This window comes from Nelumbo lutea, chromosome 3, assembly GCF_056320005.1.
Source record: "Nelumbo lutea isolate HS-2025 chromosome 3, American lotus-T2T, whole genome shotgun sequence".
Lineage (NCBI taxonomy): Eukaryota > Viridiplantae > Streptophyta > Magnoliopsida > Proteales > Nelumbonaceae > Nelumbo > Nelumbo lutea.
In genome coordinates this window covers 68,935,291-68,952,840 of record NC_142686.1, presented here as the reverse complement: position 1 = coordinate 68,952,840, position 17,550 = coordinate 68,935,291, and the positions used below count along the sequence as shown (strand labels likewise).

The following is a 17,550-nucleotide window of genomic DNA, read 5'->3' as shown; positions in this document are numbered from 1 at the left end:
TACTGAAATTTGATTTCATAATATATATTTTATAATATATGATATATATTATATGTTATAATATATATAATAGAGTATATATTATTAAAATTCAGTTTTGACCGAAATAACTGAAAACTGAACCAAAAATTTCAGTTTTTCTAAATTTCGGTTTTGGTTTTTATTTTTTTACTTCGGTTTATTCGGTTTGGTTTTTAACCGAATAAACCAAATGCTCACCCCTACCTATTAGGACTCAAATTCGTCATTAGATCAGATCATAGAAGTCTGAAATTTCTTGTGGAACAGCCAGTGCTCAGCCCAGAACAACAAAAATGGGTCTCCAAGCTCCTGGGTTTTGATTATGCAATTGAATACAAGGCAGTGGTCTCCAATGTGGCAGCTGATGCCCTTTCAAGAAGTCCAGAATTGCAGCTCACGGTCATTTCGAAACCAGTCTACCCATTCTTGGAAGCACTGAAACAAGAAACCCAGCCTCATCTTAGCTTGCAAAAACTGCGAAATGCGTGTAACCAGAATCCAACTACAACACCTGGCTACACTATTATGGATCCCATGCTATTCTATAAAGGTTGGATGGTCCTTCCAGCATCATCGAACCTTCTACCTGAACTCGTTCATCTCTTCCACTCTTCAGCACTAGGAGGGCATTCAGGTATCTTCAGGACTTAGAAATGCATTTCAGGCCATTATTATTGGCCAGGAATGAGAAAAGCCATCCATGACTTCATTTCAGCATGGTTTGTCAACAGTATAAGTATCTAGCATAGTCACCGGCTGGAGTGCTTCAACCGTTACCCATTCCCTCTCAAGTATGGGAGGACCTTTCTATGGACTTCATCTCTGGATTACCGTCTTCCTCTGGTAGGTCAGTTATTATGGTCATAGTGGATCGTCTCACTAAATATGCCCACTTCATGGCACTATCACATCCCTATTCAGCAGCTATGGTTGCAGAAATTTTCATTAAGGAGGTAACCAGATGACATGGTGTCCCTTACTCTATTGTATCTGACAGAGACCTAGTTTTCATGAGTCAGTTTTGGGAGGCTTTCTTTCGACTCCAGGGTACTAACTTGGCGGGATCATCAGCATATCACCCTCAATCAGATGGACAAACTGAGGTGGTAAACTGCTGTCTAGAAACATACCTCCGTTGTTTCATTGGTGATCACCCCCGACAATGGCTCAAATGGCTGCCTTGGGCAAAATTATGGTATAATACCACATACCATGTATTAGTAGGCATGACGCCCTTCCGCACCTTATATGGAAGAGAACCCTCAGCCATTTTACCATATGAGAAGGGATCAACTGCAGTAGCAGCAGTGGATGATCACCTCACACAACGAGATCAAGCTGGCTCCACGCTTCTTTGGTCCTTTTAAAATCCTAGAAAATTGGTCCTGTGGCATACAAATTAGACCTCCCTTTTTTTTCTAGATTGCACCTAATATTCCATGTATCTTGCCTCAAAAAACACATCAGTGGTGTAGTTTACAGCTCCATGCTACCAGTTTTTTCTCTAGGTGGCATCCTACAAGCGGAACCCCATAAAATTACCAACTTCATATGGGTTAAACGGAGTCAGCACAATATCAAAGAAGCAAAAGTCCGGTGGAACTACCAGCAGAAGATAGTACATGGGAACCGTATGATTCACTTGACGAAGAGTTTCCTCATCTCAACCCTGAGGACAAGGTTGACCTTGAGGGGGGAGGTACTGTTAGAACCACGAAGGCAATAGACCCAAGTTGCATCTGGGTTTATTCAAGAAGGAATCCAAGAGAGCCACGTGGGCATAACTGAAATGTAACAACCAAGACTGTAACAACAAGAATCCAAGATTTGATTCAGTGTAAGCCTATATAAGGCAGACTGCTAATAACAGAAGTTAATGTTCTCTCTCTCTCGCTCGCTTGTTCTCCCTCTTATGGCAGGAGGCTAGACACCTCGAGCAGTCTCTGATTTAGGCAGTATCTAACACTAGGACATCCTAATCGAGGACCAAGTGGCCACTTGAGCCCCCAATTTATTTTTGTGGGAAGACAACTGATATAGACTTGACTGATAAAGACTGTGAATAGTCTACCTTCTGATGTGAATTCAATATGAAAAAAAGAAGAAAACTGAGAACAGAAGAAGAGAAGAGAATAAGGAGAAGAAAAGAAGAAGAAGAGAGAATGGAAAAAAGAGTGCAGTTAGGCTAGACTTGTCGCCCCACTCCACTATTTATATGTTTGCAATTTACAACATTAGTGTAGTTCCACTAATGCCCCTCCCGTCTACGTAAGTAACACAACTAACATAAACTGTCATAACTAACACAACTAACATAAATAACATAAAACAAAGACAAACATGAAGTGGGGACAACACTAATAATTATTTCTCTACATCTCTACACTCCCCCTCAAGTTGGGAATAGATATTAGTCACTCCCAACTTGTGTAAATCTGTTTACAACTTGATCTTTGTACCTTAGTAAAGAGATCAACTAGTTGCATATCAGAGGCAATATATGAAAGACACACTTCTTGAGAAGCAACTCTCTCTCTCTAATAAAGTGTCAATCCACTTCAATATGTTTAGTTCTGTCATGTTGTACCAGATTATTAGCAATGTTAATGGGTGGCTTGATTATCGCAATACAACATCAAGGGTGCAAAATTCAGGTGGTCATAACTTTTGTGTTGGTGATCTCCTGGTGAAAAGTTTTTGGTGGTGGCATTCCTTTGCGTTTTCCTTTTTCCTAACAGTGTAAATTATCCCCAACGATGGGTTATCAGATTTTCTCTATCATAGTATTGTGTCTTTACATGATTTATTTTTCGCTTGAAGTGTTACCATCTGATGCTGTAGATCTATTATTAGCTGTAGAAAACTGGCAGAGATTTCTACTCTTGCTCTGTCTTTCCTTTTCCCTTTTAGGTACCTGGTATCCATTGAACTTTTTTATGCAGGTACTGGATGTCTACACTGGACAAAATGGTTTACTTCATGGTGGGAGTCTCCTAAGACCATGGCTGTTGATAGATTCCTCCACAGTTGATCCACAAACTTCAAGAAGACTTTCTACAATCATTTCCAAATGTGCCTTGAAAGAAAAGAAAGGTTATGCCTAATGAAGATTATTTCATCCATCTTCATATTTAGCATTTGGATCTTCGTGTAGATTTACTTAAAAATAATATGCACGTTTTCTTTTCTTTTAGTATATTTTTTTGGGATAAGCACACTGCACTCCACATAAGAATTCTGAATTCCACTGCAGACCTACAACAATTCAAAATTTCAAACACCTCCACCTATAACACCAAACACCCCCTCCCCCCGTGTATTGGCATCAATTTCGAGCACCTACCCCAACTGTACGGTGGAGCTAAGATTTGTTGGGGTGGATTGAATAGTAAAAACCCATTTTTTTGGTTAATAGTTTTAATGGAATGCAAGCCCATCAATGGGTGTCTTGTTTGTAAGCTTGATTATATAAGTTATAAATCAAGTGCCAAGGTTGAGTATCGTGTCATGGAACAAGGAGTGGCTAATTTTTAAGGTTAAAAAACCTTTTGAGTTGGGGTTCTAGCATTCAAATTCCATGTCTTTATATTATATTGTGACAACAAGGCAGCCATTAGCATTGCCAACAACCCTGTTCTTCATGAGAGGACCAAACATTTAGAGGTGGACAGCACTTTATTTGTATACAATTTGAGTTATTTGTGGTGAAAGAGTTGTTGAAAGTATCTAAGATGATGCTATACAAGTCGGGCTTTGGGCCTAGGCCAAACCGGGCCAATCTTTTTTTTTGTTTTTTTTATATTTTGATTTTTTTTTCATTTTTTGCTAAGTGTTAAAGTGGTACAAACTTTGGGAAAAAAATTTAACAAAAAATATTTAACAAAATACAAAATAGACAACAAATTGGAAAAAATGGAAATTTTATTTCATTTGAATTTGAACAATACAATAGATGAATGAAATATTGGAAATGGAATAAAATATAAAAACAATATAATAAAATTATAAATTTAAAATAAAAAATTACATTGTTGAAAAAATAACTAATAATTTAAATAAAATTGAAAAACAAAATCTACAATAATTTTAAAAATTCTATACAATTATTGAGTATACAAAAAAATGTTGACTTCATCATTTTTTTTAAGTTCCACCTACATCTCCTTGACCCTGACCGTCATCTACTTATGGTGAAACATTAGGTGAAATGTCATGCCCTCCTTTATCTTGTAATCTATTCTTAGCATCTAGACAATCTTTCAAGCATATGCACATCTACGAACTTTCATCATTCATGCAACTTCTCTTGTCGTCCAACACCCTAGTAGTTGTACTAAAACAAGGCTTTGATGGAACTATAGACTCTGAAGGGGTTACTAGATCACATGCCACGGTGGCAAGAATTGGATAATTTTTTCCATATTCACTCCACTAGGCTAGAATATTGAAATTATTTATTTCTTCTAAGTCAAAGGAACCACCTAAATTAGAAATATTTGCTTGTAAATAAAGATTAAGTTCAACAAATGAACTTGTTGATGAAGTGACAGTAGATTTCTGCCATTTTACTTATTAGAGACCAAAATTTGTCTTTCCACTACTAGAACTAGATGTTTCTAAAGTGGAAGTTGTAGTTTTCCTATATCCTATCATTTAAGATTCATATAAACTGTACATTTCAAATAATAAATTATTAATTTCTTCTTTTTTATTTTCAATTTTAATATTCATATTTTCACAACATGATTCAAGTAAAACATCTAAACTATCTTTCCTAGTCTTAGGATCTAATATTGTAGCTAAGCAATAAAGATAAAAAATTTTCTCCCAATATATTTTAAATTTATTTTCCATTAATTCACCAATACTTTTAAATTTTGAATTATTTCTATATTTTGCAAAACATTCAGTAATCATAAATAAATGATTAACTAAAATACACTAGTTGGGTGATAAACACCTGAAAATTCATTAGTTGTATCATACAAATTTTGTAAAAAATCTTTTATACATATGCCATTTTCCAGTCATTTTAAAGTATAATATCATGTGACATTTTTGCATTATAAAAATCAGTAAGAATTTGTTTCTAAGAAATACAACTTTCTAACATTGAATGGGTAGAATTCCACCTATGTTGAACATCTAATACAAATTTTTTTATATTTTAAACCATAATTTTGACAAAAATATTTAAATTCTTGTTTTCTTGTTCCAAAACTTCTAATATATATAATGAAATTTTTTAATTTTAGAAATATGATGAGAAATAATATTTAAAGCATCCTAAACACATAAATTTAAGATGTGACATGCACATCTAATATGAAATAATTTACCATTTAAACATGGTTTTAATTGAGATTTTAAAATATTTATCATAATTATATAAAGTATTTAAAATACTTATAGCAATTGCTAGGCCAATATGTGGCCATTCAAGCCTAGTAAAACATAAAATTCTTTTTTTGCAAGAGCCAATTTTCATCAATAAAATGACCATAGCACAAATATAACTTATATTTTATTTAGAAGTCTAAATATTAGAAGTAATTGCAACTTTAGAAGATTTGATACAGTAGAAATTAAATTCTGTCTATATAAAATTTTTTCAAAGCATCTTATGTAATAGTATTTCTAGACTTTTTTTTTAAATTGTCTTTAAATAATAAAAATGGTTGTCCAGCATGTACATATATTTTGCTAATTCTTGCGTCATTTTTTTTAGAATATATATAAAAGCGCAAAAATACTCACACCAATTTGTGTTTGTGATAATTGTTTCCCTTCTTTTTCTTTATTTTTTTGACGGCTGAGAATGTGTCTACCTAAGTGGCCAGTACCACCCTTACTACATAACTAAGGTCACTCCTATATTTACGGTAACAACTCTTTTTCCCTTGCCCTCAACCTCTTCTATGATGAGTATTCCCAGACCAGGCTAGTCAATAATGCCATTCTTTTTCTTTCCCTTAGTAACAATACTAGGGGTGGGAACTCCAACGATATTAATAGCAATCATACCGGTGCTAACACTATCTTATTATGATTGAACATCATCGACATTGAACATGTTGGCAAATTGGTTTCTAGTGATGTGGGTTTTGGTGTCTCTATCTGCTACTTTTGAATGGTCTCTACACCAATTTGATGTTAAAAATGCCTTCTTGAATGGAGATCTACATGAAGAGGTCTATATGTCTTTGCCTTCGGGAGTGTATGGAAAGGAAATGCAAGGAAATGTGTGTAAACTGCAAAAGTCCATTATGGTCTCAAACAGTCTCCTCGGGCTTGGTTTGAGAAATTCAAGGCTGCTCTTGTCTCATTTGGTTACACATAAACTCAAGCTGACCATACCTTGTTCTTGAAAAGAAGTGGCCCTCTGGTGACCCAGGAGATCAGTACAGTCAAAAAGTTTCTTAACTCTGAATTTGATGTCGAGGATTTAGTAGATCTCAGGTATTTCTTGGACATTGAAGTTGCTAGATCTAAGGATGGTATTTTCATTTCTCAACGCAAGTATGTCATTGACCTCCTTGCAGAGATTGGTAACTTGGGTGCTAAACCAGCCTCCACTCCTATTGATCCCAATCATAAGCTTTATGCTACAGATGGTGAACTTTTATTTGATAGGGGAGTGTTTTAAAAACTGCTTGGGAAGTTGTTATACCTCTGCATGACTTAGCCAGATATTTCCTATGCAGTAAGTGTTATTAGTCGGTTTATGCATTCTTCTAGAGATACACATTTAGATGCTGCAGAAAGAGTTTTGTGTTACTTGAAAGGTATTTCAGGGAAAGGCATTCTATTTGCCAAATATGGGCACATGAAGCTGGAAGCATACACTGATGCTGATTGGGCATGATGTATTGATGATAGGAGATCCACTTCGGGTTATTGTGCTTTGGTGGCAGGGAACATTGTTTCATGGAGGAGTAAGAAACCGTCTGTACTTGCCAGATCCTCTACTAAAGCAAAATATAGGGCAATGGCACATGGTGTGTCAGAATTACTATAGTTGTGATCACTTTTAGAAGAATTGGGGGTTAACTATGAGAAGCCAATGATGCTCTACTGTGACAACCAGGCAGCTATCAATATTGCACATAATCCTTTTCAATATGATGGAACTAAGCACATTGAAGTTGATAGACATTTTATACGAGAAAGAGTTTCCTCAGGAGAGGTTTGTTTGTCATTTGTCGCCTCAGAAGAATAGTTGGCTGATGTTTTGACCAAGGGAGTTCCAAGAGGGAATCTGACACTATATAAGCAAGTTGGGCATGATTAACATCTATGCTCAGCTTGAGGGGGAGTGTAGAGAGATTGGGCCGAATGGGCCCTAGTATCTTTTCTTGTAGTGTGTTATTTATTTATTTGTTTGTTAATGGGCCTATCTTTATGGGCCTGCTATTTCTTTTTGTAAGTTCTCTTTATGTTACTACCTAGTTGGCCACCCACTTAAGGGCATATTTGTAATTAGCCTAAAGAATGAAGTTTAACAAAAGGATTAGAGAAGGGAGGGAAGAGATAATTCAAACTCTTCTTCTTGTTCCTCTTCTTTTCTCCATCTTCTTCCTTTGTGCTGCTATTCTCTACTTTTCTTCTTCTCTCTTATTTTAATCAGCTTTATATCAATTTTGGAGGACTGATTCACATCTCTACTAAAGGACAATAAGTTAATAGGAAGCTTGGGAACACAAAGGTCATGAGGTAAAACATGTCCATTGGGAAGGGATACAAATCCTTGACCAGCAATGGTGGAGAATGATCCATTAGCTAGTTTCACTTTCTACCAGAGAGATGAGTGTCAGTTTGAAAAAAAATTGACTTACCAGTCATAGGTTAGAAGCCCCCGAGTCAATGATCCAAAGGGAATCTGGAATTGAGGTAGATACATGAAATGCAAAAGCATTTCATGGCGGCTGAACAATGACAATGAAGCCCCCGAGTCAGATTTGGCCGCCCCCTCTCATTGTTATAGTAGTCGAATAAGACTACAATCTGTCCTAGGTTTAATGAGAAAAAGGCAAACAAAGATTGAAAAGAAGAAGAGAAGAGAAGAAGAGAAGAGGAGAAGAACTAGAAGGGAGAATTCATAAAAGAGAGAGTGATTTACAATAGCCACCCCACTCTTATAATTTATATTAATATTCGATAACAGTAAAAGGGCTGAATTACCCTTACTGCTGACATGGCAAAATAATAAAAGAAAACTAATAACAAAAGGCTGAAATAAACTACCAACTAACAAACTGAAATAACTAACTATCAATTACTGCTATACGAACACAGTGGGGACCACATTAGTGTTCTTTACACTTCCCCTCAAGTTGGGAATTGTTGAAACACAAATAAAGGGAATATAAGTCTACAAGAAAAGGCCACGTCAGCCTTTAAAGAATATAATTAACAGCCAACCACTAGAACAAACTAGACAAGTGGACTGGACAAGTGGAGAAGCTGGTACAACAGAATTAACAGCCAACCACTAAAACAAACTAAATAACAAACTAGACAAGTGGACTGGACAAGTGGAGAGGCTGGTATAACAGAATTGTAACAGCAGTGTATAAATAACAACAGTGTTATAACAGAATCGATTATTGAATTGGGAATACAATCTCTCTTCCTTTCTCTCTCTCTCTTCTCTCTCTCTCTCTCTCTCTCTCTCTCTCTCTCTCTCATTTTGGAGGCACCCTGAGTTAGGCAGTTCCTAACAAGTTGGTATCAGAGCCAATTCAGAGCCAAGATGCCAAGCACAAGATCATCAGCAATGGAGAACAAAGTCGATTACATGGAAGAAGAAATGCAAAGAATATCAGCCGATATCAAAGAAATCAAAGAAAGCTTTGCATCCTTGCTGGAAAGACTGGCATAGGCACCATCTGCGCAAATTCAGCAAGAACGCAGTGACACCAGTCATCGAAGTGGATCAAGAACTTCAAGAATCGAGTTTCCCATCTTCACAGAAGGAGATCCCACTTCTTGGCTTCTGCAAACAGAAAGATACTTCGATTATCATGACACACAAGGCCCTGATCGTGTTCCACTAGCCTCTGCACACTTGGAAGGAGAGGCGATCGTCTGGTACCAATGGTACCGGCGACGACACCCAAGGGCCACATGGGCCGACTTCACCGACCCTTAACCATGCGATTTGGGGTCTCAGCCTTTGAGAATTATGACGAAAGCCTCGCTAAGCTACGACAGACCGGCTCCGTCCAAGATTATCAGATGGCGTTTGAAAGATTGGCAGTGCGCGTACAAAGCTGGCTAGAAAACGCGCTTGTCGGCAGTTTTGTTGGAGGACTTAAGGAGGAATTGTGGCTGGAGTTAAAAGCCATGCAGCCCACCATCGTTCTTGAAGCAGCAGCAATAGCCCGATTCCATGAAGACAAAATAAACCGGGTGAGAAGGATCAGCCAATCCTTGGGAGCTGCGATCAGACCTGGTGTAACCAACCAAGAACCTGGAATCTTGGGTAAACAAGAGCCCAGATCAGGAGTAGGAATCACAGGCAAGGATGCCGGCTCTGGTTCAAGCCTCGGCTCAGCCAAGAGGTTAACCTGGGCTGAGATGCAAGCTCGACGAGAAAAGGGCCTTTGCTATGCATGTGGAGACAAGTTCGGGCCAAGCCATCGCTGTAAGGTCCCACAAGTTTTCTTCCTGCAACCTGAAACTGAATATGTCGAGCAATCAGCCGACATTGAGGAGCCAAAGGATGACCAAGAATGGGTACCAGGGACAAAGGAATACCCGGAAGTATCCCTGCAAGCCTTGACCGGTCTTGCTTTTTCTCAAACGATGCGAGTAACCGGACTGATACAGGGGCGCCATGTATCGGTTCTGATAGACAGTGGCAGTACCCTCAATTTCATCACCCAAACCTTGGTCAGGCAACTAGGGGTTCCAGTCCAACCATGTGCAGCCTTTCGGGTGCACGTAGTTAATGGGAGCAACCTGGTATGTGACAGTACGTGCACAGAATTAAAGATAAGGATACAAGGACATGAGTTCGAGGTGGATCTACACCCCCTGGAAATCAGTGGAGCAGATGTAGTTCTCGGAGTCCAATGGTTAAGGCAACTAGGGCCGGTGATATGTGATTGGACCCGCCTCACCATGGATTTCCAAATGGGCAGCTCACAGGTGCATATTCAAGGGCAGTTGTCCAAGGGTCCAAGGCCTATTAGCCTCGCCTCCCTAAGGAAACAAGCAGCAGACCCAACCCACATCGTTTTAATGTAGATAGACTCCCACAAGAACGGCCCCATTCTAGCCCAAGAAAGCAGATCTGAAGAGGGCCGCACACAACTACAGCAGCTACTTCAGAAGTTCTCAGGGATCTTCCAAGAACCTAAGGAAAGATTTCAGGTGCATACGCAAAGGAATCACATCGAACCAGAGGCAGCGGTGGTATGGTCAGGTCTCCCAATTGAGGATGCAACTTGGGAACCTTACTTGGATTTACAGAATAGATTTCCACATCTAGACCTTGAGGGCAAGGTCGCTTTCAAGGGAGGAGGGACTGTTGAGACACAAATAAAGGGAATATAAGTGTACAAGAAAAGGCCACGTCAGCCTTTAAAGAATATAACTAACAACCAACCACTAGAACAAACTAAATAACAATCTAGACAAGTGGACTGGACAAGTGGAGAGGCTGGTACAACAGAATTAACAGCCAACCACTAGAACAAACTAAATAACAAACTAGACAAGTGGACTGGACAAATGGAGAAGTTGGTATAACAGAATTGTAACAACAGTGTAACAGCAGTGTATAAATAACAATAGTGTTATAACAGAATCGATTATTAAATTGGGAATACAACCTCTCTCTCTCTCTCTCTCTCTCTCTCTCTCTCATTTTGGAGGCAGGCTCCCTCGAAAGAGTCCCTAAGTTAGGCAGTTCCTAACAGGAATAGATATTTGTCATTCCCAACTTGCATAGTTCTGCTTCTAACTTTTTCCTTGGAACAGCCTTGGTGAGAAGATCTGTAAGCTGCATGCTAGTCCACTTCAATATGCTTAGTTCTGTCTTGTTGTACCTGATTATGGGCTATATTAATAGCAGCTTGATTATCAAAGTACAACATTAAGGGCTTCTCATAAGCAATGCCCAATCCGTGGACCTATATTCAACTTCAGCACTGGAACGAGAAACAACATTTTGTTTCTTACTCCTCCAAGAGACATGATTACCTCCTACAAAAGCACAATATCTAGAGGTAAATCTTCTATCATCAACACACCCAGCTCAATCAGCATCTGTGTAAACTTCTATCTTCATATGATCATTATCCTTGAATAGAACACCTCTGCCTGGACACCTCTTCAAATATGCCAATATCCTCTCAAATGCAAGTAGGTGAGTAGTTCTAGGAGAGTGCATATACTGACTAACAACATTGACTGCATAATTGATGTCCAGTCGTGTGAGACAGAGATAGAGGAGTTTTCCAACTAACCGTTGGAACATAGCTTTATCTTTAAGGGCCTCTCCACCCTCTGCACTAATCTTGTTATTTTGTTCAATAGGTGTGTCAATAGGCCTAATGCCCAACTTTCCAGTTCCTTCCAACAAATCAAGAACATACTTTCTTTGAGAAACAAAAATCCCATGCTTGGACCTAGCTACCTCAATACTCAAGAAGTATCGTAGCTCTCCCAGATCTTTTACCTCAAACTCCTAATGAAGGAGTTACTTGAGAGACTCAATCTCATGTTACCACTCCCTGACACTATAATATCATCCACATATACAGCAAGCAAGGTTAAGGAAGAATCCACTTTCTTAATAAACAAGGTGTGATCTGACTGGGCCTGTACATAACCGAACTTTTCAAGGGCTTGTCTAAATCTATCAAACCAAGCTCTGGGGACTGTTTTAGTCCATACAAGGCTTTCTTCAGCCGACAAACCTTCTTTTCTGTTTCTACACGATAAAATCCAGGAGGCTACTGGGTTTCTTCCCTTTGGGCTGATCAACTAGCTCCTAGGTATTGTTTCTCATAAGGGCATCCATTGCTACCTTCATTGCATCCTTTCACTCAGGAACTGACAAGGCTTCCAGCACTGTTCTGGGAATGGGAATATCATCAATGGATGCAAGAAAGGACTTGTAAGAGGGGACATATGATCATAGGAGACAAGAATTGGGAAATGCAGTGGGTTGTGGATGTGGTGCAATGGCGTTTGCCTTTACGGACTGCAATGGGGAGCTCAAGGCCATCCAATGGAGGTGAGGGCTCATTAAAAGGTGGTAAAGGCTTAACAGTAAAAGGTATCTCATCTATAATATCAGATAAAGAAACTATGGTACTTGGATCTGGATCCACAGAAGGAATTGGGGCTGGCCTGGACTGTTGATAACCAAAATCAACATCCCTCCACCGTTTGTGATAGACTCTCAAATCCCGACACCTCTGACAACCCTCCCCATTACATCCCTCTTCACTCAATGGGACAGGTAAAGGAACTTCTGATGATTTAACCCCAACCTCACTACTCTCCCCCTAAGGAGAAACCCTAGGATAATAGGGTACATGCTCAAAGAAAGTGAAATCTATAGAGACAAATCTCCTCCCAGACGTGGATTCATAGTTGCAATATCCCTTTTGAGTTTGTGCATAGCTAAGCAAAATACATTTTGAGGCCTTAGGATCAAATTTGGAATGATGAGGGCCAAGAATTTGAACAAAGCAAGTACAACTAGGGATGACAATTTTCCCAATCCCAGGCGGGGACCCGACTTCCTCGACCCCATCGAGTCAGGGATGGGGGTTGTTTTGGCGGGGCGGGGACGGGGACGGGGATGGGGATTAATAGGAAATTAGGAATCCCCGATCGGGGTCAGGGTCAGGGATAGAGATTGAGGTCCCCACCCCGTTCCGACCCCAATTATGTATATATATTATTATATTATTTATATTATATATTAAAACATTTAAAAAATTATAATTTAAATTTTTTATTTATTTCAAGTAATTTTATTTTTCAAATAAATATTGTTATCTAAAAAAATTCGGTGATTCAGGTCCCTGTGGAAAACCCATCCCCGTTGGGGATTGGGGATGGAGGACAAATTTTATCCCCGGTGGGGATCGGGGACGAGGACGGCGGTTACTTTTATAATCGGGGTCGGGGACGGGGAATATAATCCCCGCCCCGAACCTGCTCTGTTGCCATTCCCAAGTACAACCAAAGGTTTTAAGGGGAACGGTAAACAACTCTTTATCAGAATATAAAAGGGTGAATGGAGGTTTCATGTCAAGAACCCGTGAAGGAATTCGGTTGATGAGATATACTGTTGTAAGAATGGCATCTCCCCATAAACGTATAGGCACATTGGAGTTAAACATGATGCTTCTAGCCACCTCATATGTGTTTATTCTTTCTCTCAGCAACCTCATTCCACTGAGGTGTATGAGGACAAGTACTCTGATGGATAATCCCATGGTCAAGCAAATAAGAGGCTAATGGTTTTGCAAAGTATTCTTTCGCATTATCGGATCTACAAATTTTGATTTTGACCCCAAACTGGGTTAAAATCATCCAATGAAAGATCCGGGTCAAGGCAGGAACCTCATCTCAAGAACGCATAAGGTAAACCCAAGAAAAATGGGTATAGTCATCAACAAATAGCAAGAAATATCTGTGCCCCCCATAGCAGTGATGTGATAAGATCTCCAAACATCGGTATGCACAATGTCAAAAGGAATACTACTTTTATTACTCAATGAATAAGTTGTTCTACAATGCTTTGCAAGCTCACAACTTTCACATCTCAAACTGGACATCTGGACAGACTCAAACAAACTAGGAAACAAACTCTTCAAAGACCGAAAAGATAAATGACTCAACCGATTATGCCAAAGCATAACCTAACCAACAGACTGAGAAACAAAAAACATCTTGGCTTCTCTATCTTCCCAATGAGAACTCCATCCAAGCAGATAGATCCCATTCATCTCACGGCTAGTCTCAATCACCTTCCTTGTCTCCAAATCCTGAAAAACACATCGATAAGGGAAAAAGTCACTGAACAATTCTGGTTTTTAGTAATGCTACTAACTGAAAGTAAATTAGTACTAAGTTTAGGAACATGCAAAACCAAAGACAAGGAAATGGCATTAGACAACTTGATGTCTCCCTTGCTAGAAATGGGAACAAAGGAACCATCAACAATGGACACTTTGTCTCTGCCAAAAGATAAGTGGTAGGTAGTAAACAGTAAGGATGAGCCATTCATATGGTTAGATGCACCTGAGTCTATTACCCAACAATGTTCAATGTTACCTGGAGCTAAAGCATGATAAGTTGAGGCCCAAGTACCTGAATGAGCAAAAGCTAAGGTGGGAGGAGCTGATGGCGGCTAAGGTGATGGAGCTGAATTACCAACTTCACTTTCCAACTGAGTCTAAGCAGCCCGGACAGCATCTAGGGTGTCTAGTGATGTGCCTCTTGTGCCCGATGAGGTTGCACAATCAGTATTAACAGACATATTAGCATTACCTTTTTTGTTCTTGAGTTTTGCTGGAACTAGATGATGATGCAACTTCCAACATGTGTCTTTAGTATGCTTAGGTTTCTTGCAATGTTCACATACTAGGTCCCTTTTGTCCTCCTTTATATCTCTCTCCTTATCACCCCCAGACTTAGGTTTAACTACTGACAAGGCTGATTCGAAGGGCTGATGCTGCAACATAACCTTTCTCCTAGTCTCTTCACTATGCACTAAGGACCAGGCTTGAGATAGACTGGGTCACACTGTCTCTTGTCAATAGTTGTTGTCTCACAATATCATATTCAAAATACAGATCAGCTAGGTACTCAAAAACCCTATTAGTTTCAACCTACTTTCTATAAGTCTGTGCATCCTTCTAACTTTCCCACTCAATTGTTTCTAGGTGGTCAATTTCATGTCACAAGGATTTCAAGGTTGAGAAGTAAAAGGAGACTGGTTTCTCTCCTTGCTTAAGATTATTAACCTCACATTTCAGCCATAAGCCCTAACAACATTAAGGGGTTGGGAGTAGGTCTCTTTCATGATATCCCAAATTTCCTTAGTTGTTTTTGCCCACAAATAGTTTCGGATATGTGGCTGCATGGAGTTGCACAACCATGTTATAACCAAATAGTTCTCCTGAACCCATTTGACATAAGCTTGGTCCTCCTTAGTTGGTTCCTTCACATCCCCCAATAAATAGTTCAGCTTTCCTCTACCCCCAACAGCCATCATGGCTGATTGGGCCCATTCTAAGTAGTTTGATCCATCAAACTTAACAGTTGTAATCTGAAATGTGTTCTCAGACATGTTACCAGAACCACCAGCCCCCAAAACACCTTCCCCTTGGGTCTTAAACTCTATTCTTGGTTAAGAGTTAATCAAAAAACACTTTTTTAATCATTGTAAATTTGTAATAAGAGAAACTGCACCCAGAAATTGATAACAGCCAACCTAGGAGGATGAATTAAGTTCAGCAACTACCCCGAAACAGTGAACAGCTCTACTAGATCTTCAGAGAACAAAAAAGAACTCAGATTGAATAGAAACAGGCCCAATACTGCCCTGGAATCAACAACAGTCTTGAATTTTTAGGGTTTTCTCTTAAAACCCTAAAAACCTCAGGAGAAGAGAGGAGATTTACCAGCCGCACCTCACAGAATAAACAAAAATAATTTTTTTCGGATCGATCTCAAGGAAAGCAACTTCATGAAAAAATTCTGGCCGCCACCTTCTAACTGATGTCTAAACCCTAATCTCGAGGATTCGAACCTTCTTCAGATTCTTCCTGATCACTAGAACTCTCCAAGGCTCTACAATCTCTTTAGTAGCAGCCACACACTGCCAGTAACCTCCAAGAATCAGCCGATTCACCTTTTTCTGCTGAAAACTTCCAAACCTAGGAAGTTCTCATGTAGTCGGCCTGATTAGACTAGCATAAGAACTCGAAGGAATTCAGAAAAGAGAGAGTGACTTACAATAGCCACCCCACTCTTATAATTTATATTAATATTCGAATGACAGTAAAAGGGCTGAATTACCCTTACTGCTTACATGGCAAAATAATAAAAGAAAACTAATAACAAAAGGCTGAAATAAACTACCAACTAACAAACTGAAATAACTAAAATAACTAACTGTCAATTACTGGCATACAAACACAGTGGGGACCACATCAGTGTTCTCTACAATTATTTAAAGTAAAAAGCAAGTACAATGACAAGTATGCCCTTATATGGCGGCTGAACATAAATACTCAATAAAGAACTTAAAAAAGGCACTCTAAAAGACTCCAAAGGGTCCCAGCAAGTGTGTTGTGGTGCCCACTACCTATGAACCTATCTAAACAAATAATCAATAAAATTAACTCATAAATCTACGCACAATCCTCAACATTGTCAACCAGCCAAATAGGTTCAGATTAGAGAAAATAGCTAATTGTGAGTGAATAAATAGGTTTCAGCAATGGAAGAGGAAAAATAGAGAGGAGAAGAGAAGAGAAGAGATAATTTGAGAGAAACATATCATGGGGCTCAATGTAGGACCTCATTGCTTTTATACCTTTTTAATAATAATAATGGCCAAAATGCAAATCTGCCCCTACTAAGATGGCAGCAGTTATAACACCTTATAGCAACTTTAAAAATATGGCACAACCCACTAATAATGTTATTCTACTATGTTTATCAAAAAAATAATAATGTTATTCTACTAGTTCGAACAAGAGAGAGAGCACAAGAATTCAGGGGTGTCAATAGAATGAATCAACCCCCACCCTCAAAGAGTCCTATATATTAATGATATGTACAATTACAATAATGTCCTTACAAGGCTGAAAGAAGAGGAAAAGAAATAAGAAAATATATGTAAGAGTAAAACAGGGACATTAATATTATAATACATCAAGACTCTCCACACTCCCCCTCATTTTGATGCAAAGACATAAGCATCAGTTTGCCCACAAGAAAGATAGAACCAGAAAGAAACAAGTCTCTAAGAAGTGCCGGTCCACCTCAATGTACTTGGTCCTCTCACGAAAAACTGGATTAGATGGAATCTTGATAGCACTGGTGTTATCGGCATAGAGAGTAGTAAGAAATTGATCAAAAAAAATATAGAGTAGTAAGAATTGGGAGATGAACACCAAAGTCTACAAAGAGATATTGAAGCCAAACTATCTTATTACAAACAGATGACATAGCCCTATACTTGGCTTCTTTAGATGACTTGGGACTGTCTATTGTTTCTTGCACTTCTGGGAAATGAGGGAATCACCCATAAAGCACACAACCGGTCCTCAGTTGGATAGGAGAGGAGGAAGAAAGGAATAGTCTCTGTGATAACGTGCATGAACATAACAAGAATCCGATGAACAACAATCACGTGAGGCTAATGAAGAGCAGAAACTAACTGACTAACAACCTGAATTGCGGGAGAGATGTCAGGATGAGTCATGGTAAGTTAAATGAGAAACCCCACAAGTTGTTGATATAGAGTGGCATCAGGAAGTAAAGAGA

The 17,550-nt window shown here is 38.9% G+C and overlaps 1 protein-coding gene across 3 annotated transcripts in view; it reads left to right on the top strand.

The window, feature by feature from the left end:
* The window catches only part of LOC148865439 (6-phosphogluconate dehydrogenase family protein), a 58,935-nt gene that overhangs the window by 17,064 nt on the left and 24,321 nt on the right, over positions 1 to 17,550 (top strand). For all 3 annotated transcript variants that reach the window (XM_088978995.1, XM_088978994.1, XM_088978993.1), the window contains one exon: positions 2,964 to 3,114. In XM_088978995.1, the coding sequence (XP_088835121.1) occupies positions 2,964 to 3,114 (151 nt within the window). The remainder of the gene's footprint in view (positions 1 to 2,963; positions 3,115 to 17,550) is intronic.